This window comes from Trachinotus anak, unplaced genomic scaffold, assembly GCF_046630095.1.
Source record: "Trachinotus anak isolate AG129_WGS33_773 ecotype Australia unplaced genomic scaffold, CSIRO_AGI_Tana_v1 ptg000019l, whole genome shotgun sequence".
In the NCBI taxonomy this organism is placed as follows: domain Eukaryota; kingdom Metazoa; phylum Chordata; class Actinopteri; order Carangiformes; family Carangidae; genus Trachinotus; species Trachinotus anak.
In genome coordinates, this window is record NW_027273870.1 from 4,232,699 (window position 1) to 4,258,659 (window position 25,961).

Below are 25,961 nucleotides of genomic sequence, written 5' to 3' on the forward strand. Positions count from 1 at the left end.
CTTCTGAGACACCTGAACTCCTGGTGATTGTCTTTTTCTCCAGCTCACAACATTTCCACCATCTACTGATACACAGGTCCTTCCATGCATGACGTGCCTTGCTTGCTGCTTGTTCTTTCCTTGTGTGTCTACTCTCTGTCCCTGAAGAAATAACTGTGCTTATTGTTCAGTTACATAGTCAAGTCACAAAATTATATATTTCCTAAAGCTGAAACTTATATGCCTATTCTTGACACAGATATTACATTTGGATGTATAATAAATTATGCATTTACATCCTCTCAAACGGACATGTTAGCAAAGCCAGTAACAGGCAGGACCATGCTCTATTTGAGTGATATCTTTGCCAGGGTTTTTTAAAAGCGCAGAAATAAATTCATTTTAAGTTACCTCATGCCCAACGGTATCAATGTCTTGCAAACTTTGGGTGGGCACCTTATTTACCCTGATAAGGGGGGGGGGGGGGGGGGGGGGGGGGGGGGGCACTTGTGGAGGCTGATCAGATTATAAGGGTGGCATGTGCCAACCTGTTGGCTGGGGGTGGCACAGGGAGAAAGAGTAAGTATTTGATATAAGAATACTGTGTCACTGAAGGAGGAGTGTGTGCCTGTGGACACTGTGCAGGTGAAACTCTGCAGTTATTTCAGAGGTGGTGATTTAAAGACAACTTCCTGTAAAAATAAGGAAGAACAAGAAGACCAGCACCATTTATGCACCTTAGCTTCATCACTCACCAGAGGCTGACATATGGAGATGGCTACGCTTGAAGAGGGACGTACGCTGTCAGACAGGGGCAATGCATCAAGGAGTCGCTCTGCGAGAGCCAGAAAAGTTCCTGCTGCAGCACCTGGTGAGGCAGAAATCCTAATCATTTTGAGGTTGTCTTACAAAACAGCAACATGGACAAAAATGTCCACAATAATCTTATCTTGTGTATAACATTTTTTATTAGAATTCTAGAAATAAATCCTACAAAGGAAAAATGGTTATCTCAGTATCAAATGCAGATGTGATTATATTTTTTAAATGTAATTTTAGTCAAAATTTTTGGTTTTTGCAATCTGCCAATGTATTTGCAAGTGTATGTGTAAGTTGTGATATAATTTCACATACTGATGAATGTGTGATACTTAGAGAAATGTGAAGGTTAGGAGTAAGTCTCCAGGGAATTGGTGTGTGTGTGTGTGTGTGTGTGTGTGTGTGTGTGTGTGTGTGTGTGTGTGTGTGTGTGTGTGTGTGTCCGACACACAGGAGTAAAATGGTACACACGGCCTACTGTGACCTTTGGACTGCATATCTTTTTCATTCTTCTCATCACTGCCATCATTCTCTGTGAGTACTCTTAACCTGAATCTTTGTTTCTAATTTGACATCTCACCTCTTAAACTCAGGAAAGTGCAGTGGATTACCACCACAGGTTCAGTGATCACACACACTGCTGCCTCCAAGAGGCATTGTGAGGAAGTGTAACCTTGGTAAATGAGTATGACCTGTTACATGATGGAAATGACTCTGGTCAGAGAACCCTTTGTTGTTGGAGAGTTACTTTATTCCCACAACTTGGTGATATCAACAGCACAGGGATGTGAAGTTGTGTCGTCTGAAATAAACATATGATATAAATGGTCTTGAGTTTAAGATAAATCTAAATAGAACAAGTGTGACACAACAACATATCTACATCATCCTAAATAACACATCAGTATGAAAAAACACTGTGAACTAGTTTTACAGTAACGAAGCTGCCAGTTAACTAAGCTAGTAAACCATCTGTGAGCAAACTAAATGAAACTAAATGGGATTTTCACACTCACCAGTCTCTACAGTTCATTCCAAATGGTGTTGAAATCTGGATTTCTGCTGAAGCAGCTGATGGCAGGGTCACAATTTGGCATCGACAACATGAACAACCATGAACCCAACCTGTCAACAGTCCAGGCTGCTGGTGGTGGTGTCACGTAGTGGGGAATGTTTTCTTGGCACAAGCTGGGCCCCTTGATACCAATCAATCATGGTTTAAATGATTAGTGGCCACAATTTACCATTTTCTGAAGGCTACATCCAGTATGAAAATGCATCATGTCACAAAGCGAAGGTCCTCTCAAACTGGTTTCATGAACATGACTATGGGTTATACTTCAGTGGCAATTATGTTTCCTACAAAACATATTTGTTTTATTGTATAAATTTAATTTCCAGTAGACTTGAGAAAGCTAAAGATAGAGTTTTAGATCAACAAGAAGAAACCAACAATGCACCTGACAGATTGATGCAAAAGACTGTGGAAATTCTGTTTCAGACTATGAAATAACGACTGCTGAGGGGAAGAGGGAGATGGATACCCTTGGTAAGTATGTAATAATGAAAAAACACAAATAGCTTGTCTTCGCAGAACTAAACAAATTGCTAATGATAAAACAAATAAATAAAAGTAATATGGAAATTAAGTTTCAAAGTGAACTGACTGTTTGGTTGTGAACATGACTGATTGAAATGGAAAATAATTGTAATCTCTCCACTTAAAATGAAAGCTTCACAGTATAGTTCCCTGACTGAACGGAAAGACGAGTTGAAGGAGATAGTGGAAACCCCAGGTGAGTATGAGATTGAAATGAGTTGAACCAATAATCAATGATGATGATCAGGCTGTTGGCAGTCCATGACCCTGTGTTCAGCCAAAGATGTGAAACTTAATGAGGCACATTTACTCAAGTACTACACTTACACACAGTTTCAACCTGAGTATTTCCATTGTATGTTACTTTATACCTCGTTTGTTACATTGCAGTGAGAAATACTTTACTTTTTACTGCTTTTACCTGAAAGTTACTCTGATTAGTTCTTTAAAGGACTGAAATTTTACAAACAAAACATAAGATCATCTTACAAAATAAAATAAAACAAAATGACCCAGCCACACATAAAGTACTAAGGAGAGTTAGCTTCATCATTCATATATAATAGTATAAGATTTTGAGTAATGAACACTTTTATGTTAAAAGTATATTTACTTTTCCTTAAATGAAGAATCTACTTCTTGCACCGCTGATGGTTTTTCACCTCATCAGCAGAAGCAGCTCTGGTTTTACTTGTGTTTACTGTGGAGATGCTAGGGAGTGTGCAACTTGTGTTTTTCTTAATTGTCATTGTTAATTGACGTGTTAGCTCAGTGCAGTCTGCTTGTGCTTCTGAAACACAGGTGTTTGAAGTTACTCTGGCAGATTGGGCATCAGCTCAGTTTGATGTTTGGAGGAAATATACTGATGTCACTGTGGTGTCACAGGTTCTTGTTGATACAGTAAAGACACGTTTACTTCAAGGTTCAGACTGTTCACTAAAACAACAAAGTCTGTTACATTAACAGCACAGGACATAGTTACAGTTCATTCATACAGCAGCAGTAGCTGTTGTTGTTTCCCCTTTTTTCCCAAATAACAAATTACCCTTTCACCCCAACAAGAAATCATTTGTTAATTCTTGTTATTAATGAGATGTTTCTGTTTTTCTCTATGCTCAAAAAGGTTGGGTGTATTTCAGCAACAGTGTCTATTACATTTCTGCTACCAAGAAAACCTGGCAAGGAAGTAGAGACGACTGTCTTCAAAAAGGTGCAGACCTGATTATTATCGACAGCAAAGAAGAACAGGTACTGTGTGTGTGTGTGTGTGTGTGTGTGTGTGTGTGTGTGTTTATGTATTTAAACACATTGATGAATCCACCTTGACTGTGGTAGAGGATGAATTCAAATTTGTTTAAATTCACAGTTTTATTGATGATTTTTTTTTTCTCTGCATCAAAAGGATTTCATGAGACATTTGAAGGATAATGTGTGGATTGGACTCAGTGACACAGAGACAGAGGGGACATGGAAATGGGTTGATGGGACTCGACTGGAAACAAGGTTCACACATTTTTCAGTCTCTGAAAATGGCATCACTGTCAATAAAAGACTGAACTGATATTGAGTTGCAGATTAAATGTTTCTTGGGTTGTATTCTTTCCTAAAAATGCATTTTTTTTGTTGCTGGATTTCAGCTACTGGGCAATTAATGAGCCTGATGGCAGTGAATACAGAGAAGAAGACTGTGTGAAAGTGATGCACCACAATATGGAAAGAAACTGGAATGATAAACCATGTGACGAGTCAAACTTCTGGATCTGTGAAATGAAACTGCTTCTGTAACTCAACAATCCAGACTCACCAGAGCCAGGACAGTCTTCATAAGTGTTACTGAAACCACATCCACACTTTGTGTCTGTTTTGGCCTCACATCCACACTAAGCCCACATTTTTCATGTGGAAAATGCTGGATTCTAGTGTGGATGGGGAAAAGTGAGCTTTTCATAAATAATAACGAGTGCCTGCTCTGCTCTGCTCTGCCCTGTCTCTCTCCTCACCTCAATGCGGACCAAATGGGAGCTGAACATCAGCTCCCTCATCAAAAAAGCTCAGCAGAGGATGTATTTCCTGAGGCAGTTGAAGAAGTTCAACCTGCCAAGGACTATGATGGTGAACTTCTACACCTCCATCATTGAGTCCATCCTCACCTCCTCCATCACCATCTGGTACGCTGCTGCCACGGAGAGGGACAATAACAGACTGCAGCGTATCATCCACTCTGCGGAAAAGGTGGTTGGCTGCAATCTTCCATCCCTCCAGGACCTGTACGCCTCAAGGACTTTGAGGCGTGCAAGGAAGATTGTAGCTGACTCCTCCCACCCTGGACACAAACTCTTTGAGTCACTCCCCTCTGGCAGGAGGCTGTGGTCCTTCAGGACCAAAACCTCTCGCCAAAAAAATAGCTTCTTCCCATCTGCTAGCAGCCTCATCAACAAGGCTAGAGAGCCCCACTGTTGCTGATCAATTGCACCAATCACCAGAAAAAAATCCTCGTATGTGAAAACATACTTGGCAATAAAACTGATTCTGATTCTGATTCTGATTCTGATTTTCATAAATAATAACGAGTGCCTGCTCAGATGCACTCGAAGAATATGTCACACTGCTTATTTGCTTATTTTTCATTTAATGATCACGGGGACACAGTAAAAGTAAAAGTATGATTTTAATATGAGTTTAATATGATTTTTATGATTTTCAACCTACATTCTCTATTTCCTTTGTGTAACTAAAAAAAAGACTGGGCAAGGGGAAGTTAGTGTGTCAGACTTCATGAACTGGCACAGCTGCATGTTGCTGTCAGGAAGAGAATAGTTTGGACCCGGAGCTCTGTAACAATCCTCTTTTAATTTTGTGGAAGCTTGTTCAATAAATTGGTGAAAGGAATTCTGAGTTCGCCTCCTGCATTAACTTCATCAAAAGGTTATATTCCAAGTTTACTTGGAATAAAAAAGGACTGTAAACTCAACACACTCAGAAAACTCCTTTTCTGCCTCCGGATCTCTCACCATGCCAATTCAGCCGATCACACAATGTTGTCATTCATCTTAATTTATTTTGCCAGATGACTTCATGATCATATTGTGATGTGACTGTGAATGTGAATATGTATTAATGTGTTAAATATGTTCGGGTGAATTATTCTGTAGGATAATTATTCTTGTTTCACAATAACGTTCTTTTGGTTTGAATTGTGAGGAATGTGACTTCTTCTCTCCCCAGTGCGCCAGTGCAGACATTGCTCTTCACCTTAGATTCACAGGTAGAAATGATCAGGACCAATGAAGTCCCTGTTTTATGTTCTTACACAGTTGTTTGAAAACAGTCACCGAAAACATGCAAATGAGATCAGCTTAATTGTGAGTTTGGCCATATTAAAATACAGTAGGCTACATGTTATCATGGAGAGCAGGAAGGGATGGAACAGGCTTAACCTCCTGGGACCTGGCACAGAAGTCTGCCTGTCATTGCCAAGAAGAGATTTACAAGTTTTTCTATTGTTTTGGCATTTCAATGTGGACATTTTCACAAAAAAACCCCAAACAAAAACAACCTGAATATACTCATGTAGTCATGCACATCATTTTTTTTTTTAGGTGTTAAAAGCATTTTAAGATTTGTCGTTTTGTCTTTGTGTGGATGCTGTTACTGTGCTGCAAAGAAAGTGGCCACATACATAAGAACAAATGCCCAGCAAGTGTCACTGCTTTGGTTGGAAATGATAATGAAAGGAATAACGTATTATGCATGCTTGAATTCATTGCTCTTTGAGGGAACTGTTGGGTTTTTCTCTGTAACAAAGTAAGCTCTTGACCTTGCCCTGTAAAGTGCCTTGAGATAATGTATATTATGATTTGGCGCTATACAAATAAAATTGAATTGAATTGAATTGAATTGCTAAATAAATGTCTTCTGCTGTTTCCCTGTGAGTTGACTTCATACAATGACTCAAGTTGAATCTATGAATGTTTAAATTTTTAGATAGATAGATAGATAGATAGATAGATAGATAGATAGATAGATAGATAGATAGATAGATATACATCAGTCACCTCACATCACTCCTTAAGATAGTTTCCAAGAGAAACGTGAACTTTAAGCACCAGACATTTCAAGTCAGCCCTCCCCATGACTGATGTTTTGCTTTGCAGTGTTGTTACAATGGATCCTGTTTCTGTCACTCCTGTGAGGACCACTGCTAAAAAAAATGATGTCTACCTCTGTCTCATTACTACTTAATTACCATAAAGCCAATCACCATGAAACTAAAACATTTATCTACGAATTCATTTAACCTTACCTGATTCAAGATCACTTCAAACTTTATTAACCAAGAAAAAAAAGCAAGATTAAAACAACAAACTCTGCTTCTTCCTGCAGACTCTTGCAGACAGATGCACGTCGAACCTCCAGTTTGGCTCCAGCACCTTCCTGCCTTTAGCTCTAAGTCTACCTATACTGTACCACACCTCTTCTATTGGCCAACTGCATGTTTCTATATTGAACATAATTTACATTCTCAAACTGTATTTCTGAAATGTGCCTAAATGCAGAATGGTGATACTGTATACAAAAACCAACACACCTGAAATAGTGTTTCTTAGGTTTTTATTTTTTCCCATGCAATAAAAGTTTGCCTCACAGTCATATAGACAACAAAATAATAATATTATATATTGTACAGTGAGACAGATAAATATTTGGCCCTAACTCCACCAAACAGTTAAAAAAAAACAGATTCTCTCCCTGTTTCCCAACATATCTTGTTTTAAAAACTAACACAAAGAAAAAAACATATAACCTTCCTCCTTTCACCTTAAAATAGGACATATTATTTTTTTGGGAATAACACAAACCTAATAATAGGCTACTCTTCACACAAGAAATTCACTATATCCTACATTTAGATATATGTGTGTGTGTGTGTGTGTGTGTGTATCTGCTGAGTGCAGCTAAACAACATCTGCAGCAAGGTTCATCCACAAAGAAAAGCGCTGCCTGTATATTACAGCTACTCTTCAGACATGATTACGAACTGAAACCATTACAACAACACATCTTCAATAAAGCGAGTGCATCTTCATCTTTAACATTTATTCTAAATCTTGAAAGCAGCGATGATGAGAAGCCCCACACAGCTGATACTCGAGAGGTTCATGAATCCTTCACATCTTTAAACCTGTAACATTTTTAAAGGCAGTTTTCCAACCGACGGTGAACAATCTAAAGATGCGTTAAGACAATATAATCACATTTATGACCTCATTCAAACAGGTCTTGCCTTTGGAAAACAGAAAGTTGGAATGTTTGAAGACAGTAATTCTGGGTAAAAAAAAAAAAAAATGACACGGCCAAACTATCTAAATGATTGTCTGTCTCATGTAGAATAGAAGTGCCCTTTAAATGACCTTTCAGTTGACTCCATTATGATAAATTCTTTACACACAAAGCCATTTAAAGCTGCATAGTATAAATCTAAATGTAGGCATGATCATCCTTCATCTGTATCATGACTTGAGATGTCATCCTAAAACCCTCTGGACAGAACAAAATAATTATTGCTCTGTGTAAGTGCACAGATCACTGAGCTGGTGAGGTGCCCCCTGTTGGCAATGACGGTCTTGTCCTCTTGGCAGCAGATTCCTCCACAGCAAAAGTGTAGGTATACTGAAAAAATGAAAAGAAAACAGAGTATATTATTGGTTGGGAGACGTTTATGTACTCACTTTCCAAGTAAGAATGATATGGCTGAAATCAAGAGTCAGATGAGAGCCTACCTCGTTTTCAATGTCTTGGAGAGACTTTATACGAATGTTTAATTGAGAGTTCTGCTGAGGAGTCTACAAGAGAGAACATGTTTTTATTAGATGCTTGAAGTGAAGAAGGAGAGAAGGAGCGATGAAGTGAGGGGGAATCCTTCACTTTAGCATCGTTGAAAATGTCAAACGTACCGTCCCACTTACCTGGACATCAAATTTTGGGTGCAGACAAAAGGGAACTCCATCTAGAGCTGCAGAGAGTGAGAGGGTAGGTTACAGGTGAGCGGACTGTCAGCAGTGAGAAACTGTGATACACCGATAACAGTGATCTTGTGTATGAGGAGACATTTGGAGTACCTGTGATTCCCTGGACACTGGCGTCAGCAGGTTTGTCAAAGTTGTCCTTGGCATTGAGGCTGTAGCGTCGCTGACTCAGTCTACCAGGTGGCAGTGGAGGAGGAGGGTTGCTGTGGAAACACGAGTAAACAAGAGTAAAATAAAATACATCCTCTCTCTTATTTTCACCTATAAATTTATAAAGAGGGGCCTGTTCTGAAATGACGATGTTTTAAACACCTGTATAGAAGTGGAGCTGTACAATATCCTCCAATAAAAGTCTCTATATTCGACATTACCACTATACCTGGGTCTGAGGGGCAGAAGAGGCGACGGTTGCTCCAGTGAGAGTCTGCGCAGGTCCAGGCTCACACTGCGGGGTTTGGCTTGGGGCATGGGGCTGGAAAAATGTCCCTTCCTGCTCCACAATACGTAGCCATGGATGTCTCTGGAGAAAAGGCACATTTAATGATACATTAAAAACTGCACAAGTTGAAAGGAAATGGTTGCATTGATTCATTTTTTGGAATGCATTGATTAAAAAAAAGGTGAAAGTCAAACGTTTGCATGTGTGAGTGCTAACCAACCCCACATATGTGTAGTGCTGCAACATCATTTTGCTTTTGGCTGTCAGTTTGATATCCAACACAGCTGTGTCCACGCTGCCGACCGGAACGACGCGGACACACACCCGCTTCTTCTTCGAAACAGAGGCCTCTGGACGCACAGAGAAAGAGAGAAAAGCAGTGAGTCAATGAAACATACTTATGAAATCTGCAACAAATATTAGGAATGTGTGTGTACAACTGTGTATGTACTCACTGGGTTCAAGGTGCTCTGCTATAAAGCAGTAACCATGAGGAATAGAGTCCTTGTCTGAAATCAGCTGAATGTCTGACACTACCATACCACCTGTCAAGTCCTAAAAAGAGAGAGAGAGATGCAGCCCGTATGTGAAGGACAAGTGCAAGGGCTGGTGGGATACATGATGTATTGTGGTGCTGCATAGGTAATATAGTTATTAAAAAGTTGGGCTGAACAATTAATTGAAATATAATTGCAATATGGCCAAGCGCAATATCCAAATTGCAGGAGCTGCTACTTTTTGATGAAGGTAAAATGTGTCACAACAGAGCATAAATTAAACATTGTGGTGCTACAGATGTGCCCTGGGCTACAAATCATATTCTCCAGATGTATGGGAACATGCTTGTTGGTACAAGACCCAGCAAAAATCACATTATCATCATTCTTGATTTTTTTTCTGTGAAAATTCAATGTAAAAAATGACCATTCCAATTGAAATCATGACTCAAATCTCCAAATATCTGCCAAAATAATCACAATATGATTTTTTTTTTCTTTTTACATATCATTCCGCCTTATTTTAAAAACGATGCAAAGCTCGTTCTAATCTCATCACTGTTACCTTGCTGTAACAGAGGTAATATCCAGACTTCATTGCAAAGCTGCGTGTAAAGTTTGCTGCTGCTCCGTCTTCCGTGATGCTGATCTGCAGAGGGGCAGGGAAGAGAAGGGGTTCCAGTTAGATATACCACATCTGACATCGTGCCTCATTAAATTAAAAGTAGACAAGTAACAAGTCATGACGAGCTGAGGCGTGAAGAGAGCGGTTGATGTTAGTGGTGGTTTGACAGTTGGTCAACAGGTGACACTTGATTCAGTTGACTGCCTCCCTTCAGGCACTGCTCCCAGCTACCTGCAGTCCACAGAATGAGACTGTGATTCAGGCTGCGTCTTTCCTGAGTGTGTAACTGTTTATTAGAAGCAGGCAGTGCTTAAGAAGAACAAATGTGCTCATGAAAAGAAGATGAAAAAACCAAACCAATAGGTACAATTAAGACTACAGTTAATACTGAATAGTTCGTTGATGCTTACGAATATTAAAACTTTTACATTCAATGGCTGCGCAACATCCTTTTCTTTCTGACTCGATCTTCCGAGAAGGAAGTTTACAGTAAATTGGCGGCACTTCTAAACAACCAACCTGTCTCTAAAAGGTCAAGTTTCCAGCTTATCAAAACACTCACACTGTCCTACTTAAAGTTTCCAACAACATTTGATTCAGAGGCAACATTTTCTTAGTGCTGGACCTTGCTGACATGCTGTGTATTGAGTGAAATAACATGGCTGGTCAAATTTCAGCGCCATCCATATGTGTTTCACTGCATGTGTTTTCCGCTTTTCCATCCACTGTGAGGTTGCATTATGGATATAAAAATCTCATCTTCTCTTCATTTTAATCCTAAAGTGCAAGCGTCAGACCTTTCCTCCGTTTACAAAATACTGTACACACCTTTGTGACAAGGAGACAAAACTGAATGTCGGAAACCAAGCTGACCAAAAGCAACACTCTTCCTCTTGGCCTTCAGAAAGAATCTATTAATTGTTTACCACTCAGCAAAGCCAAGCTATAAATACAGCTGCTCCTGTGCTTGCTGAGGCTCGGGACATGGATCATACCACCCTTGTTGTAGCCTGTCTGGTTACATTTTTTTTTTTTTAGATTGGCTTATGCCTCAGACGACAGCACAGAAGAGAGTGGGGAGCGGGTATTTCACCTATGAACTATTACACCTGGAAATCTTTATAAACCTTTAATCTGCATCTCTGTTCCTACCATGGTGAAGTCTTTGGGGCAGGTGCTGGTGTTGGAGGTCCACGCCACTGCTGTGATTGGCCGGACTCCCCCATGCTCCATCAAAGACATCTGAGGAAGAAACGTAAAGAAATGTATGTCAGAACACAAACATGAATGCATAAATAAAATCTTGTCCGTCTTCTCTCTGCCTGCAGAGTTTTCAGTCATTTTAAAATCATTCAAATAAAAGTATTTAAACACCAAGTTTAGTCCGTTCATGATTGTACAAATAAGACTATTGTGGTGGCAGAGGCTTTCCTCGTCTTTAACTTTTTGTGTGAACAGGATGTGCTCTCTCTGTTACATCACGAGAGCCAAGTCATTGTGTCCATGTGACAAACAGTGGGGACTCACAGAGGTAAACAGGCTACGATTCAGTCCAAGAACTCATGTTATCCCAAGGCTACGTTGTCTCGGACAGAAAGACCCAATTCAGTCTAAATAGTCGGGTTATCGTCATCCGTTCAGGGACAGAGAGAAACTGTTGAGTGCGAGAGTTCATCCCAAACTACAGCAGCAAGTTAGTTCATAAGGAAGTGGCAGTTTGCCCAGGGAAGTTCTGCAGGTCCCTTTGTATAAGTGGTTTTTATATTCTAAGAACCCCCATTCTGGTAGAAAGAAGGCTGAAGGTTGAATAAAAATCAAGGTGTATGTAATTTTATATCATGATATTGGTATTGCTATATTGTTTTATTCTACCTTTTCTGTACAATTAATTTGAAATGAACAACCCTGTGGTTTTGGCAGATCCAGATCACATACGCCACAAATCAAAGCACAAAATTACAATGTGTAAAAATCATATAATATCCACAGCAGTCTCTCTAATTGATTTGATAAACAAATTTATATTGTCTGCTGGTATATTATTTAATTACCAAGTACAAACCATCAGTACAGCAGCAACTCTCAACGCGCTTAGGTTGTGACTGTTTGAGATTTTATTGTCATATGTCTAGAGGATGACAATTGTCCTCAGTTTTCACAGATGAGGCAAAGTTTAAAAAAAAAAAAAAAGGATTAAATAAAAATCAGAATAGATCAAAAATCAGTGAAGAAAAAGTATGACAATGAGGGATTCATTTTAAACCAACAAATGTCAGATAGTGATGAATTAACATCATTTACTGTGAACTGTGAAGATGTTGCAGATGTTGGAGATATTGATTGACTCGCCCACGGTTACTTACGTGGCACTGATACTGAGGAAATCTATTCCAGCTTCTGGGAGGGAAATCAATAACAGCCAGATGCGGGTAAATCAATCCGATTTTGACAGTTTAACTGCTTTACCAGCAACTCTGACATCAGCATTTTTATATTTTCCAAAGTTATGAGTTATTCATAATAATGATAATAATAATAGTAATACATGTGTATATTATGAATGAAGACTGTTTCAGAGTTATATCCCCTGTACTTAAATGACAAGCTCAGTTTGCTTTACAATAGCAGCGATTGTTCCATTGACAAAACTTCGCTGTTTCTTGTTCAGAATTAGCTCAATTCCTTTTGTTTCGCCAGTCCACGAATAAAATCATAAAAACGCACACTTACCTTGCGTCCGTGTTCACTTCTGTCCCTCCGAGGTGCTGTGGTTAGGTAAGGAAACAACTTTTTAGTTATCAGCCGAAATTTCTTGGTCTTCCTCGTCAAAGCAGGAAGTACTGAATCCATTCTGACTCCAACTCCCGTCATACCACGGGGCAAGACGTCAGGCGTCATTAAATGCAAACTCAAGTGTGAACGCAAGAGGGCAGCACTACGGCTATGTTGCCTTTCTTTTAGTAATAGTAAATAGTAAATACAGTAAATAGTGAAATGTTGGTGAAAAGATGTAATTATAAATAAAAGCAAATATATGAATAATCTTTTTAAATGCTTTAAAACGAAATGATCTTTAAAAACAGAAATATTCTAAAACTCCTTTAATTTTTTTTTTCTTGTAACAAGTGATAAGCCAATGATAGGAACTTTTATGTTGTTGCCGCTGGACCACATCATGCACTTGTTTGCTATCTCAGTCTCATAGTGCAACATCCGTTACGAAAACAAAATGATAGCTGGTTAGCAACAGGAAGAATGAAAAGGAAAGTGAGTCAAGAGACAGATGGTGGATGGACAAGTGATCCCCTCCGAAAACAAAAAATGAAAAATTGAGCTTTCTCTTCTTTTAGTACAGTCTTGAATGTTTAACCATTATCATTAAAATAAATGGTGCTCTGAGAAAGAGTTATTTGGCCTCTGTATTGTTATGGTTTCAGATGTGGGACATCAGCGTTTTTGAGATTTCCAAGTGAGCCATGAGTTTGAAAAGGTTGGTAACTGCTGCTTTAGCTCATTCCTCTGTGCAACAGACCTCAGTTTCTATCTAAAAACAATACAAAAACACAATAGTGAGTTATACTGTTGCACTGTGTGACATATTCTTTCATTACCTTGATTCATTTATTTTACATCCCTCCCACATACACTGCACTGCTGTTGTAAAATTCACTAATAAAATGTCTATTCAGCCACAGCTGAAAGTAGTCCCTAACAAAAGCACTGTTTACTCCTGTAGTAATTAAAAAAAAAATTAAAAAATTGTGTCAATTGTGTTTTTATGAAATGAAACCATATATTTCAGAGCTGTTTTAAAAGGTTTTTGTCTCCGGCTAAAATCAGCAGTAGTGTCATGGAACTGAGTGCCACAGGGAGGGGAGATAAGACTGGAGTAGATGGACTGATGATTATGGTCTTTTTATGGGATTTGTTGACAATAAAAAATATAGAATAGCGCCAGCTTCATCTTTTAATCTGCTGTTTTGATTTGAACCCTTTGTGGTCCAACACAAAATAATATTAACAGCTGCAGCTGGATCAAATCCAGGGAGAGAATGTTTGACTGAGGACTGTATTCTGACGTTATTATTCCCAAGGTGAAATTATCATCTGTTGTGCGTACTAATTACGAATTTAAATTTGCACAAATAATGTGAACAACATCATGATCATATTTTATTATATTCCTCACGCAACATGGAGGCAGCTGTTTACACAGGCTTGCTCTGTCTAAAGACTTCAGTTCAGTATGTCATTAGGATTAAGGCCCTTTGATAGCTACAGACAATGCACACTCCCCACAGACACACACACTTATCTGAATTAGCTTTAATGCTGTGTGTGAGTGTGAAATTGACTAGAGGACACTTGATTGGAGCATCCAGAGGTGCTCAGGTCCCTGTTGACATGGCAACACTCCGAGCAGACCACAGTGGGTGGTTATGGGGGGGGCGGGGGTTGAAGCATGTGGACTGTTCCATTTTGATGAAGAAGGTGATCTGTGTTTATTCAGAGCATTTAGCTTTATTCGCTGATTGGCCAATGAATGAAACTGAGCCGTCTGTAATCTGCTGAGACTAAAACAGGAGTAAAGGGAGGCAAGTTGCCAGCGAGTGCATCTGTGTGTGTGCTGATGCCTGCTGGTTGTGAATCAGCCTGTGTGTGAGTGGTAGTAAATATGAGAGTGATGGACTGAGCGAGGGAGCACCTTTAGCTCCTCTGGTGCTTCCTGCTATGCTGGGTGCTGCAATTCATTCATCTTTTCCATCAGGCCAGCCTCACATCTGCAGCAGACACACGCTCTTACTCATGTGGACACAAGCACAAGCTCCTCGGAAGCATGAAGCCTCAGTCACACTGAACCGAAGATTTTAAACAACAACAACAACAAAAACACACACACAAAAAAAACCCTAAATACTTGCGTCTTTTATTTTCAGTCAGCCAAATAACTTGTACACACAACTTGTACATACATGTATAATTCTGACAGTATCCTGGGGCTCGCTCATGTTCAAAGTGTCACTGAAGAAACATTTTTTGTGTTAAATATATTTAGCACTACGATACTAGCATCATCAACAGAAACAATCAAACTCAAGACACAACATATGAATCAGTGGTGAAGATATGTAACATATCAGAAGCACAGTAAAGACACAATAAAACAGTGAAGCCTCAAATATCTGATCTGAATATTAATCTTTACATAAAAAAAACAAAACAAAACAAAACATCAAACTGATCTGCAAACTGAAGTCTGTACTACAACCCAGTTTGGGAACCAGCCCATTTGTACGCCATTGTGTACAAACACATGCTGAATTGCACAGAAACATAACACAACGGCCTGTCGAAGTACAATTTATTTACAGACAACAACAACAACAACAACATTGTTTCCATGGTGAAATGATGGCCTCTTCCCGGTTTCAAATCAAACTGCAGCATCCCCCGGAGCCGCCGACATACTGATGGAGAGCTGCATCAAGATAACCACAAACAGCCAGAACAAGACCGGAATTCAATCAATGTTGATTTCAAAATAAAATTGATAAAACTAATCAGGCTTGGAAAACTGTTTCCTTTCTGTGTTGGTTATCTGTTTTTGTAAGGTAGTAAACATGAATGTAAGTAATGTTTCTGAAGTTTTTATGAATATTCTACAGTCCCTGTATTTCAGCGACCATCACAGTCTGGGTGGCTTGACATGAGAAGGCTGTAAAAAATCATTTTACTGCTGAAATGCAGGACAAGTCTGTGGTGCAGTAGCCATACCTGCTGTCTGTGCTCTAAAATAGCGTAATGGTGTTTTATAACATAATGTTTTCACAATAGAGGTCAGAAGGCTAGTAGATTAGGGTGATATGTGTTCTTGCAGCACTGTAATATATGTTTGACTTGTCCAAAGTATGTTCTCCTCTCTACCATTGTGTAGTGCTGGGTACAGTTTATTTGGATGATGATGGATATTATTATGCTAATGTAATAATTCTGCCATTGTCAGGTGATGATAAGTAGAAATAAAAGCCAGAAATCCAGCCACAGACCTGGCAACTAATGCAATTGTAAAAACTGTGAAACAATTAATATTGTTTATGACTGTATTCTTCTATCTGTCTTCTGACCAGAGCATTTTTTTTTTTTTTTTGTATTTTGTAATTTGTATTTTTTATCTACCTCGACATCATTGTAAAAGAGGGAAACCTCAATGATTTTCTAAGGTTAAATGAATAAATGGAATAATAGATAAATAAATTAATTAATTAATTGATGTTTTGACATTTTACATCGACTCCTGCTGTCAAATCAAACTTTTTGTGTAGCCTATTAATTTGAAATGTTTGAGCGGAAGTTGCCTGTATTCATGTGGTGTAACTTGACAGTGGACGGCTCTGCTCCGTGGTGTTTCTCTGGGAGGAGTGGAGCGGCGAAGCCCACAGCCGTGTGGGGAAAGGAAACAGGAATAGGCAACATCTTATGGCACGAACCCGGTGTGTGAGACTAGGACCGAGCCAGATGGATGAAGGGCCCCGGGAATACCTTTCTTAGACCGGCTTGTAGGTGCCCGTGTCGGTTCACACTTTTAATGACCAAGCAGGTATACGGGACTCATGAATAGAGGAGGGGGGGGGGGGGGGGGGGCAGGCAGAGACGGAGACATCAGAGGGACTCCCAGCTCATTAGATAATAACCTTTAACATCTTTCAGCCCTTTGGTTAAATCTTCTGTCTCTTTCTCTTTTAAATATTTAAGAGACTGCGGTTTGGGAGGGCTGTGCCATCTCGGGCAGGAATAAGTTCGCTGTGTAACAGTGCACTTTTGGTGATTGTTGCCGTTTTGTTGCTCTTATCAAAGCCACTCTGCTGGCATGACCGCCTACCATACATTTAATTTGCTCCTGAAGCTTGAAGAACTTTTCTACCACTCACACTCACTGATCTAAGCTCTGAAAGTTGGAGAGAGCAGCCTCTTTGTAGACCCCCTCCTCCTCCCATCTCTCCCTCTACACTAGGAAAAGAGCCACATTGGAGATATGGAGGACCGGGCCAGCCTGGTGTCGGGTCATGCTGGGCTAACTGGACTGTTTCAGGAGGATGCAGGTGACCCTGACGACATAAGGAAACATCACAACCACAGCCAGCAGCAGCAGCAGCACATTGGCGACATCCTCCAGCAGATCATGGCCATCACGGATGAGAGTCTGGATGAGGCCCAGGCCAGGTAATAACAGAGGTACAAGACCAGAAGAAACAACATGTACTGTAACACACTGTAATGACAACCCGCACCCCCAATACTCCTGGAATTAAACTTCTCCAACTGTGGACCACCAACCATTACCAACTTTAGCCCCACATACCTGATCATCAGCACTGGATGCAAAGCTGAGCCAGCACTGACAGTGGGCAATTGATAACTTCTGCTAGGAGCAAAAACAGTTCTATTTTCTGAGAAATCACCATGCTGTTTTGCTTTAAGACCCACTTTAATGTTGAGTAACACAACCAACGCACAAAGAAAGGGTTTTTCATCAATGTTTCATTGTAGAGCTCTAATTCTGACCTGTGATCCCTGTGAAGCTGCTTCCTCTCTGATTTATCACTTATTATATCAACACGAAGGAAGGACCTCCATGATACTGCAGTATCAAGATAATGTTATAAGATGATACTGTGGTTTGTTTTGTGTCTAAGAAGTGGAAGTGGAAACGCACTTACACAAAGTAAAGATGGATGAATTCCTCTTTTAATCTAAGAGGTACCAGAGAACAGTGAAAATGTTGTTTGTTTTGTCTGGTTAGATATTCACTAGATACTTAAGTTTGATACGAAAGAAAAGGAATTAAACCTCTTTTAGGTTCATCTGCTACATTGAGAAGGACCTTCAGTTTTAGAGAACACTGGAGACACCTGAGTCAAAGTGAGCAGAGCATATAGGAGCATTTTCAGTGGACACGTTTCCACACAGCAACATGAGCATGTGCCAGAATTTCAACTTTTAACAGCTGTGTGGAAAATCTGCCAAAAAAAAAAACACTTGAAAGTTAAACTGGAAGGAAAAAAAAATAAACACCTCTGCTTCAGTAATGCAGCAGAAACCAGTGGCAGATTCTCCCTTTTATGCTTTACAGGACACACACCTTGAGGTTCACAGTTTATTATAATAGTGATTATTTGCCCCCAACGTGTCTACCGGCACACAGTATGTTCTCCTCCTCTCTTCTCCCCTTTTTTCTCTTTCCTCAGTGAGTTCAGGTGAATTCGACAGACCTGTGCTCGGGCCTGTTTTCAGTCAGAGGCCTGAACAGATCTGGTTACACGCTCACTTACTTGTTATTCGTATGCATGATCTATTGCTGTCGGATATCAGAGCCTGTAACATGTAGACTGTAAAATCCACCAAATAACGTAACGAGCTGTTTCTCTGCCTTTCATTTCCATACAAGGAAACACGCTTTAAACTACCACCGAATGAAACCAGCCCTCTTCAGTGTCCTGTGTGAGATGAAAGAAAAGACAGGTAAGTTGTCCATTTGTCACTTGTTTTTTTATTTTTTTATTTATTTTTTTTATTATTTTTCATTTAAGGCAGTGAAGAAAAAGGTTGCATGCTGATAAGGTTCAGCTTTTTCAGTCCATTCATGATGGCAGTTTAGCATAGCGACACAGTTTACATACTTCCTGTCTCAGGCTTCGCACTGGGTCAAACTGTGACTATAAGGATAAAGGTTTTAAAGGGGAAATAAAAATAAATTCACGATATTTAGACAATGTAATTCACTGTAATTTATATGTTTGATAGTGAGTCTTGTGATGACACATCTGTGACAGAGACTGAGAGAGAGATTGGAGACAGATGAGCAGATTTCATATTAGTCCAGCTCCATTCTCCCCAGCGTTCATTCCACCTCTTGCCACTTGTTATTAATGCATTGTCTCTCTTTCTCCCTCTCTTGCTCTTGTGCTCAGTGTGTCGCACTCTTGCGCCGTCAGTTTGTGGTGGGATTTTTCTAAAACTCATCCTCTGCTGGCTGCCTTGGTGGTTTGTGGTGATGACCTCCTCCAAATGCTCAGATGGTGAAAAGGCTAGAGGCGCTACAGCTGGAGGAGCGTCATAACAACAGACGCTTTTGACTGAGAAATTCATGGGAGCAACAGGATCGTCCAATCTGGGTGATTAATATTAGGAAGTTAAGATGAATGTCGCAGTGGCTCTAATTTCTTGTTAATTACATGGATAAACTGAGCGGTGTCAGGATGGTCGATACATAGATTTGTAACTAAGAATACTTAAATATTAGCTCCTGACTGAGTCATGCTCGTTCAGTCCCACCCCACTGATGCACAGCAGTGGTTTTGAATTTACAGTAACCAGCCTTTACTTCACTGTTGAGTGGAGCGCTCCTTCCACACAAAGTACAGAGACATGTGAGCTTATTATTACTGTAACTCATTTCATTCACTTATCTTGGAACAGGGAAGCTTGTGGTTTGCAGCAGGAGGTATAAGTTCTTGGTGCAACTTGTTGTTTTCCCTCCTCACTGTCATTCAGCTTTTTCACCCTCTCGCAGCTTCAATTTACAGAATTGTGAAGATGCGAATCCCTCGAAAACCTCCGAACCAACAGTTAGTCCATCCATCAGTGCTTTCTGACTCCCCTTGTTTGTGGCACACAGCCCCAAGTCCATTTGCTCCGACTGTAGATGTAATTCTTTAAAAATTGTTCACAAATATATAATTTGACTTTTAAAAGGGGTGTGTAATTTCTTAGATTAGTTCCCGTAGGTTTTTCCAAAAGTTGCTCCAATATAAGTGAACAGTGCATTTGTTGGGGAATATTTTCAGTGGTGCATTAACACATTTGGTGCTTAATTGAGTGTTTATGGCAGCAGGACAGTGTAAGTGGGATCGACTCAAAATAAACTGAAGTGGCCTTGTTCATGGGGATGAATGTTGAGCCAACTGTGTGGCTCGCTGATGTGTTTTTAAAGGAATAGTTTAATACATTTATTGGCTTTCAGGCAGGAAGTGAACTGAAAATGGATACCACTCTCACATCTCACATCAAAGTCAGCAAACAGTTAGCTTAGCATAGCATAAAGACCAGAAACAGAGGGAATGTGATGGTTACACTCTGTGTTTCAGGTCAAATCCCGTGTGAAAAAGATGATGTCATCGGTATGCACTCATTGGTGTAACTCCTCACGTGACAGCAGCTGCTGGACGGGAGATAGAGTGAGGGGAATATGGTCAGGGAGGGACAGCTTGATGGATGAGTTGGAGGTGGAGGCTGTAATGGTTGTGTGTCATGGCTTAGCAGAGAGTCGATAATCTCCAGACCCCAGAGTCCTGTCAGCCTCCGCTACAAACAGACTCTCAGTGGGGGACAGTTCACCACCCACTGCCTCAACTGGACTCGCAAAGCTGGATTTACTCTGCCATTGCTCATCTGCTCACTTCACAAAGTGTGTGTGTGAGTGTGTGTGTGTTTTGTGTGTGTGTGTGTGTGTGTGTGTGTGTGTGAATGTTTGCCCAGTGTCAGTCAGTGGGTAGTGTTGGAGGTTGCCCCAAACCAATTATGGATTCATTGACATTAATGAGGCCTCACTGCCCTAAAATATGGTTCTTCCTCTCTCACCCACTCTGTGTCTGTCACTCACTTTCCTGCCCCTCTTATCCAATCAGTTGCCAGTTTATTAGGTACACCTGTCTAGAAGTCTAATTCCATAGTGCTACAATAATCCTCCATTCTTGAACATTACATGTTCCGATGTGAAGGTTTTGTTGAAGTGTTTTTAAAAGAGTGTTAATTCAGTTATTTTGGAGGCTGCAGTTTGTGGTGCTGTTGAATCGTGTTATATTATATTAAGAGGTGTTTCTAATATTTAGTCACCTCAGACTTCTTAGTCATATCAGAAACATCTCTCAGTGTAACACAATAACAACACAGTATAATTAAAAATCTTTTTTTTACCTTGTTTCTCACATGTATCAAGTTGAATTGTTCACCTCCCTTTTTTCTACAACTTAATTTTTGCCTCTAGACAAGCAGTTGAACTCACAGAAGTCAGGATGCAACAAGATGACAAAAGATGGAAATAGAGGGGTTGGAAAGTAGGGATGTGTAAATGAAGGAAGAAGGGAAAGGGGTGGAGACATGGAGCAGCACATCCTTGTAAACTGTAAATGGGTCATACCGCCCCCGCCCCCCCTCTCTCTTCATCCTTACCTCTGAGACACAGGGTGACCCTCTTTATAGTCTGCAGCCATGGGAGTCACTTAGACATGTGCACATACGGCACATTTATGTTAACACCGGCATAATCTGCCATATCAGTGTGTTCGGAGCAGTGTTCTCCTCCTCAAATGTAATATCAGGATTCACTGCAGTGCACTTGGTGTATTATCACTTGAGTCTGATTGAGGGGTAAGAAAAAAGTGTGTGTGTCTGTGTGTGTGTGTGTGTGTGTGTGTGTGCTGTAGAGGTGAGCCAGATGCAGAGGCTTTGATTGCCCTCATTATGGGATTATGAATGTGAAACCATCCCTGCACCTACCTTGTAATTGCCACCTAATTTGCATAACAGTACAAATTAACGACCTCTCAAATGAGCTCTCATTTTTCACAGGATCTTTACTCACTCCTTAAGAGCTGCCGTTAATTACGGCTGTGTGTGTGTGTGCAGGGATCCTCGTCTTTTTTTTGGTTTGGGGATGCCAAAGAAAGCTGCCGTCGCTACCATAGCAACAGCTACTGTTGCTATTTTCTGAAACCTCCCCGCCCCCAGTGTGTTTTTGTTGTCTCCGTCTTCTGCTCTCTCACTCCAGTAGCCCCAGTGAACAGATGCTGCCTTAGACTTGGTCTCCACTACTGCCTACAGTGAACACAGCCACACAGAGGTGTAAATGAGGTTTCTCATAACATCCAGTGTTCATGTTGTTGGGTCTTCTTGGTTTCCCTGAGTTTCAGCTGTGTTGTTGGCTCTGTGACTGAACCAGTGAAGAGCTGTAGTGTTCTAGTGTTTTCTGGGAAAACTTGAAAACTAGGTTATTCTACTACAGTGGTTCCCAACCTGTGTGCTGGGGCCCACTGGTGGGCTACAAAGGTATTGCAAGCGGCCCGACAAATCATTAGCAAAACTGTACAATTTGTAATTATAATTAAAAAAACAAACATATATAATGTTTACATTTTTTTTTAAATGAAATGATCTTTATGACATTATAAATATTGTATACTTTCATAGTTTTTTTTCTCATATAAAGGCCAGTCACTGTGATAAGCCAATGACAGGAACTTTTATCTTGTGGCCGGCTGAACCACTCTTCCACCTGGCCACACTGTTTGCTTGTTTGCTATCTCAGTCTGTGTGCTAAAAGATTACGTCCATGGTAAAAACTGGAGTATTAGAGTACATGGCTGGATAGCAACAGGACAAATTACAAAGAGAGAGTCAAGAGACGGTTGGTGAATCAACAAGTGGGCCCCCACCCACATGTCAAACAAAAAAAAAGAAAACCTGAGCTTCCCCTGCTTTTACTTCAGTCCTGAATGTTCAGCCAGTATCACTGAAATAAAAAGAGCTCTATGTGGCCTCTGTATTGTTACACGGTTTTAAGATTTTCAAATGGGCTGTGAATTGAAAAAGGTTTGTACCCACTGCTCTAATGTTACCACCATAAGATCATCAAATAGATGTTGTTATGTGTTGTCTTAGATGAGACTGGCCCAATCCTGTGTCTGGGACATGTGAGATAAAAAACTGGAGCTTGTTTCTTGAGTGCCAAGCACGTGGTAACTGACTTTGATAGCACATGTGGGAAAATTAGTTTTCTACCAAACAAGGCTCTTGTTTGGCAAAAAGAGGATTAAATCACACCTGATGAGGCCATGACAGTTTCTATCCATCTCCACAGCCCTGAGTATCCGAGCTGTCAAAGAGGAGGACCCTCCGGACTCTCAAATCTTGCGACTGGACAACATGCTGTTAGCGGAGGGGGTTGCGGGTCCAGAGAGGGGCGGGGCCTGTGCAGCGGCAGCAGCTGTTGCAGCAGCAGCTGGAGGATTGCCCGATGATGGGGACTTGGAGCATGCAGACTACAGAGAGAAGCTTGCTCAGATACGACAGCTCTACCATGCTGAGCTGGAGAAATATGAACAGGTCTGATATTTCAGCAAGAATCTCAAGAGGTTTCACAGAAAACCTGCTGCTATGATAAGAAAAAATACACTGGTTAATTGTAATATTTACAGAATAATAATATTCCATATGACTGAACCGCTCAGAACCGAGGACCAAATGTTTTTTCTGAATATAGTATTTTTGTTTTGAGATGCCAGGGAAGCAAAATGTATGACTCCCACTGGGGGTTTTGGTTGGAAATGCAGTGAACGGCTGAACAACATCTAACGTGTGCGATCTTCTCACCCCTCAGGCGTGCAGTGAATTCACCGGCCATGTGATGAACCTGCTGAGGGAACAGTCCCGCACACGTCCCATCTCACCCAAAGAGATCGAGCGAACGGTGGAAATCATCCACCGCAAGTTCAGCGCTATCCAGGTGCAGTTAAAGCAGAGCACATGTGAAGCTGTCATGATCCTACGCTCCAGATTCATGGATGCCAGGTTGTTTACTTTCCTGATTCCTCTTAACTTTAGTCCTCCAGTGTGAACAACAGTGGACTTTCAGCAAGAGTGTTTGCTGTTTTCTGACGGTTACTCGTTGCAATCGCCGCTTTTCTGACAGGCGGAAGAGAAGAAACTTCAGCAAGCAGGCGACAGAGATTTTGAATGAATATTTCTACTCCCACCTGGCAAACCCCTACCCCAGTGAGAAGGCCAAAGAGGAGCTGGCCAAGAAGTGCTCCATCACTGTTGCTCAGGTCAGGGCATAAAACAAAGGGAGGAAAAAAAGGGGACTTTGGATCATAAAGGAAATGATGAAGCACAGATTTAGTACTTAGAAACGGTTTAGTGTAATGAATCAAGATGAATCTCTTGGCCTGTAATTTGGTCTTTTTGTTTTTTTTTTACCTCTCTAACTCTCCCAGGTGGCCAACTGGTTTGGAAACAAGAGGATTCGGTATAAGAAGAACATCACAAAGTTCCAGGAGGAGGCTAATCTGTACGCCATGACAACAGCGGTGGATGCTGCTAGTGTGTCTTCACAGAGTAGCCAAGCCACCTCCCCAGCCACACCAAACTCAGGTACACGCACACACACACACACACACACACACACCATTTTTCCTGAAAAGGGCCTATAAATCATCCGCTCCTCACTTCAGCAGCCTTTCCAGTGCAGCCTCAGTTAGGACTGCAACCAGGTGTCTTTCCTGCAGCGTTATATCCCATATATCTCAGTATTTTCGTCACTGCTCAGCGCTTTAGCCGCACCATCTGCCTGGTCATCGTCAAGTCTGTCAGTTAGTGCCTATTAATGCACACTGGTCTCTGTTATGTCTTTTCCTGGTTTTAATCACATTCAGTGTATGGAATAAAATAAACCTGGTCATTCATATGGTTGTATGATTCTAATTTTATAATAAGTTATCCTGGCTCCTGTTCATCTGTGGAGGAGTCTTGCCAGCCCCCAGTCAGAATGTGGGGCCCTTTCTGTTGAGCTTGTGTTAGGTTAGGTTGAGGTTGTGTTGAGGCTGTATTAAAATCCTCTCTCTCTCTCTCTCTGTGTGTGTGTGTGTGTGTGTGTGTGTAAAATCTGCTAACCCTAACCAAGCTCTGTGTTACACTCCTGATGTGAGCTTATGAGGAACCATCTTCCCACTGTCTCCATTGTGAGTAGCTACATGGTTACATATTGTTGCTATAGTTACACACTCTCCCACTGAGTAGTCATGGTAACAGCCTTTTGAGTTTGCATGTGGTACAATGTGACCCTTTTTAAATTTAGAATGATGCACTGAACTTGTGTTTATGAACACGGTCAGTGAATCTACAGCTGACATCCTGTCCCGCTCTGAATGTCTGCTTCTGCAGGTTGATGGTGGCTGACAGGACAGTGGTGCTCCCTCCCTTCACCTCGAGCACCAGGCAGTGTGCACCGTCACCTCCACCCCTCCCCACTCCTCATCCTGCTCCTCAAACTAATACAAACTTGGACTGCAGGCTGACCTCCAGCTGAGCCACAGACAGGCTCTCCAGCATTTCCCAAAAAATACATTTCAACTCTTTTTAAAAACTTGGTTCGTGGTGCTGATCCTATCCTCTGCCTCTCCCATGAGTTTTTCACCTTTTCACACACTAACAAATGTGTAGACACTACACATTTTAAAAAAATAATAACTCATCACATTTTTATTCTCATCAAAAAAAACTTTTTTTTTCTAAAAAGTACTGCTTCACTATGAAGGGTCAGGGCTTGTTTGTGGCCTTGACCCAAATGTGGATTCATCATTTTAAATTTAAAGAATTAAAATAAGAAAAAAAGGACAAGAAACATTGCATGTAGATGTTGAACTAGGATAGTCTTTTTTTAATTTATTTATTTTTATTCTTTTTAAGGAAGAGGTTGTCATAGAAAATGTATAGACACAGTTCAACAAAGACATCTAAATGGCAGAAATAACCAAAAATGAATAAACACATTGTCACTTATTACATTTTTGTTTCCTGTGTTATTTTGGTGTCGTATTTGCTTCTATTTATTCTGTCAATGTAAATACAATATTGCATTTAACAGGTACTTGTATTTTTTTAAATGCACTTGAAGCAACCAAACTGAACAGGCTTTAGACCCAAGGGATCAGGCCCAGTTTGTTGTGTGCACGTGCACACCTGAACTACTAAGCCATTAAGCATTAATGGTTCTCATAATCTCATAAATTACTTATGGGATCATGTGTGTTTTTATTCATCTGTGCCCTCTGGTGTTGAGCGCTGTCACCACATGTAATTGGCTGCTGGATATTTTTGTTTTTCCTGCCTAACCAGGCTCGCCAAATAACGTTTCCTCCAC

General features: G+C 40.6%; 3 protein-coding genes across 3 annotated transcripts in view; 2 read left to right on the forward strand and 1 right to left on the reverse strand.

The window, feature by feature from the left end:
• Positions 1-6,307, forward strand: part of LOC139635976 (C-type lectin domain family 4 member F-like) — a 31,143-nt gene extending 24,836 nt beyond the window's left edge. The window contains exon 15 of the mRNA XM_071503590.1: positions 4,036-6,307. Coding sequence (XP_071359691.1) covers positions 4,036-4,183 — 148 coding nt within the window. The 3' untranslated portion in view covers positions 4,184-6,307. The remainder of the gene's footprint in view (positions 1-4,035) is intronic.
• A 685-nt stretch (positions 6,308-6,992) lies between these two features.
• On the reverse strand, positions 6,993-12,845 carry mvb12a (multivesicular body subunit 12A). The gene is made up of 10 exons (XM_071503173.1): positions 12,716-12,845; positions 11,138-11,227; positions 9,926-10,009; positions 9,319-9,418; positions 9,084-9,213; positions 8,804-8,944; positions 8,518-8,627; positions 8,365-8,411; positions 8,179-8,241; positions 6,993-8,068 (listed from the first exon to the last, which is right to left on the reverse strand). The coding sequence occupies exons 1-10, from the start codon at positions 12,833-12,835 to the stop codon at positions 7,982-7,984; spliced, it is 972 nt and encodes a 323-aa protein (XP_071359274.1). The 5' UTR covers positions 12,836-12,845; the 3' UTR covers positions 6,993-7,981.
• Positions 12,846-16,368: 3,523 nt separating this feature from the next.
• Positions 16,369-25,605, forward strand: LOC139635762 (pre-B-cell leukemia transcription factor 1-like). The gene is made up of 9 exons (XM_071503172.1): positions 16,369-16,583; positions 16,998-17,206; positions 18,432-18,505; positions 22,902-23,146; positions 23,421-23,611; positions 23,733-23,868; positions 24,037-24,193; positions 24,723-24,780; positions 24,983-25,605. Exons 1-8 carry the CDS (start codon positions 16,506-16,508, stop codon positions 24,752-24,754), a joined length of 1,122 nt encoding a protein of 373 aa, XP_071359273.1. The 5' UTR covers positions 16,369-16,505; the 3' UTR covers positions 24,755-24,780; positions 24,983-25,605.
• The last annotated feature ends 356 nt before the right edge of the window (positions 25,606-25,961 follow it).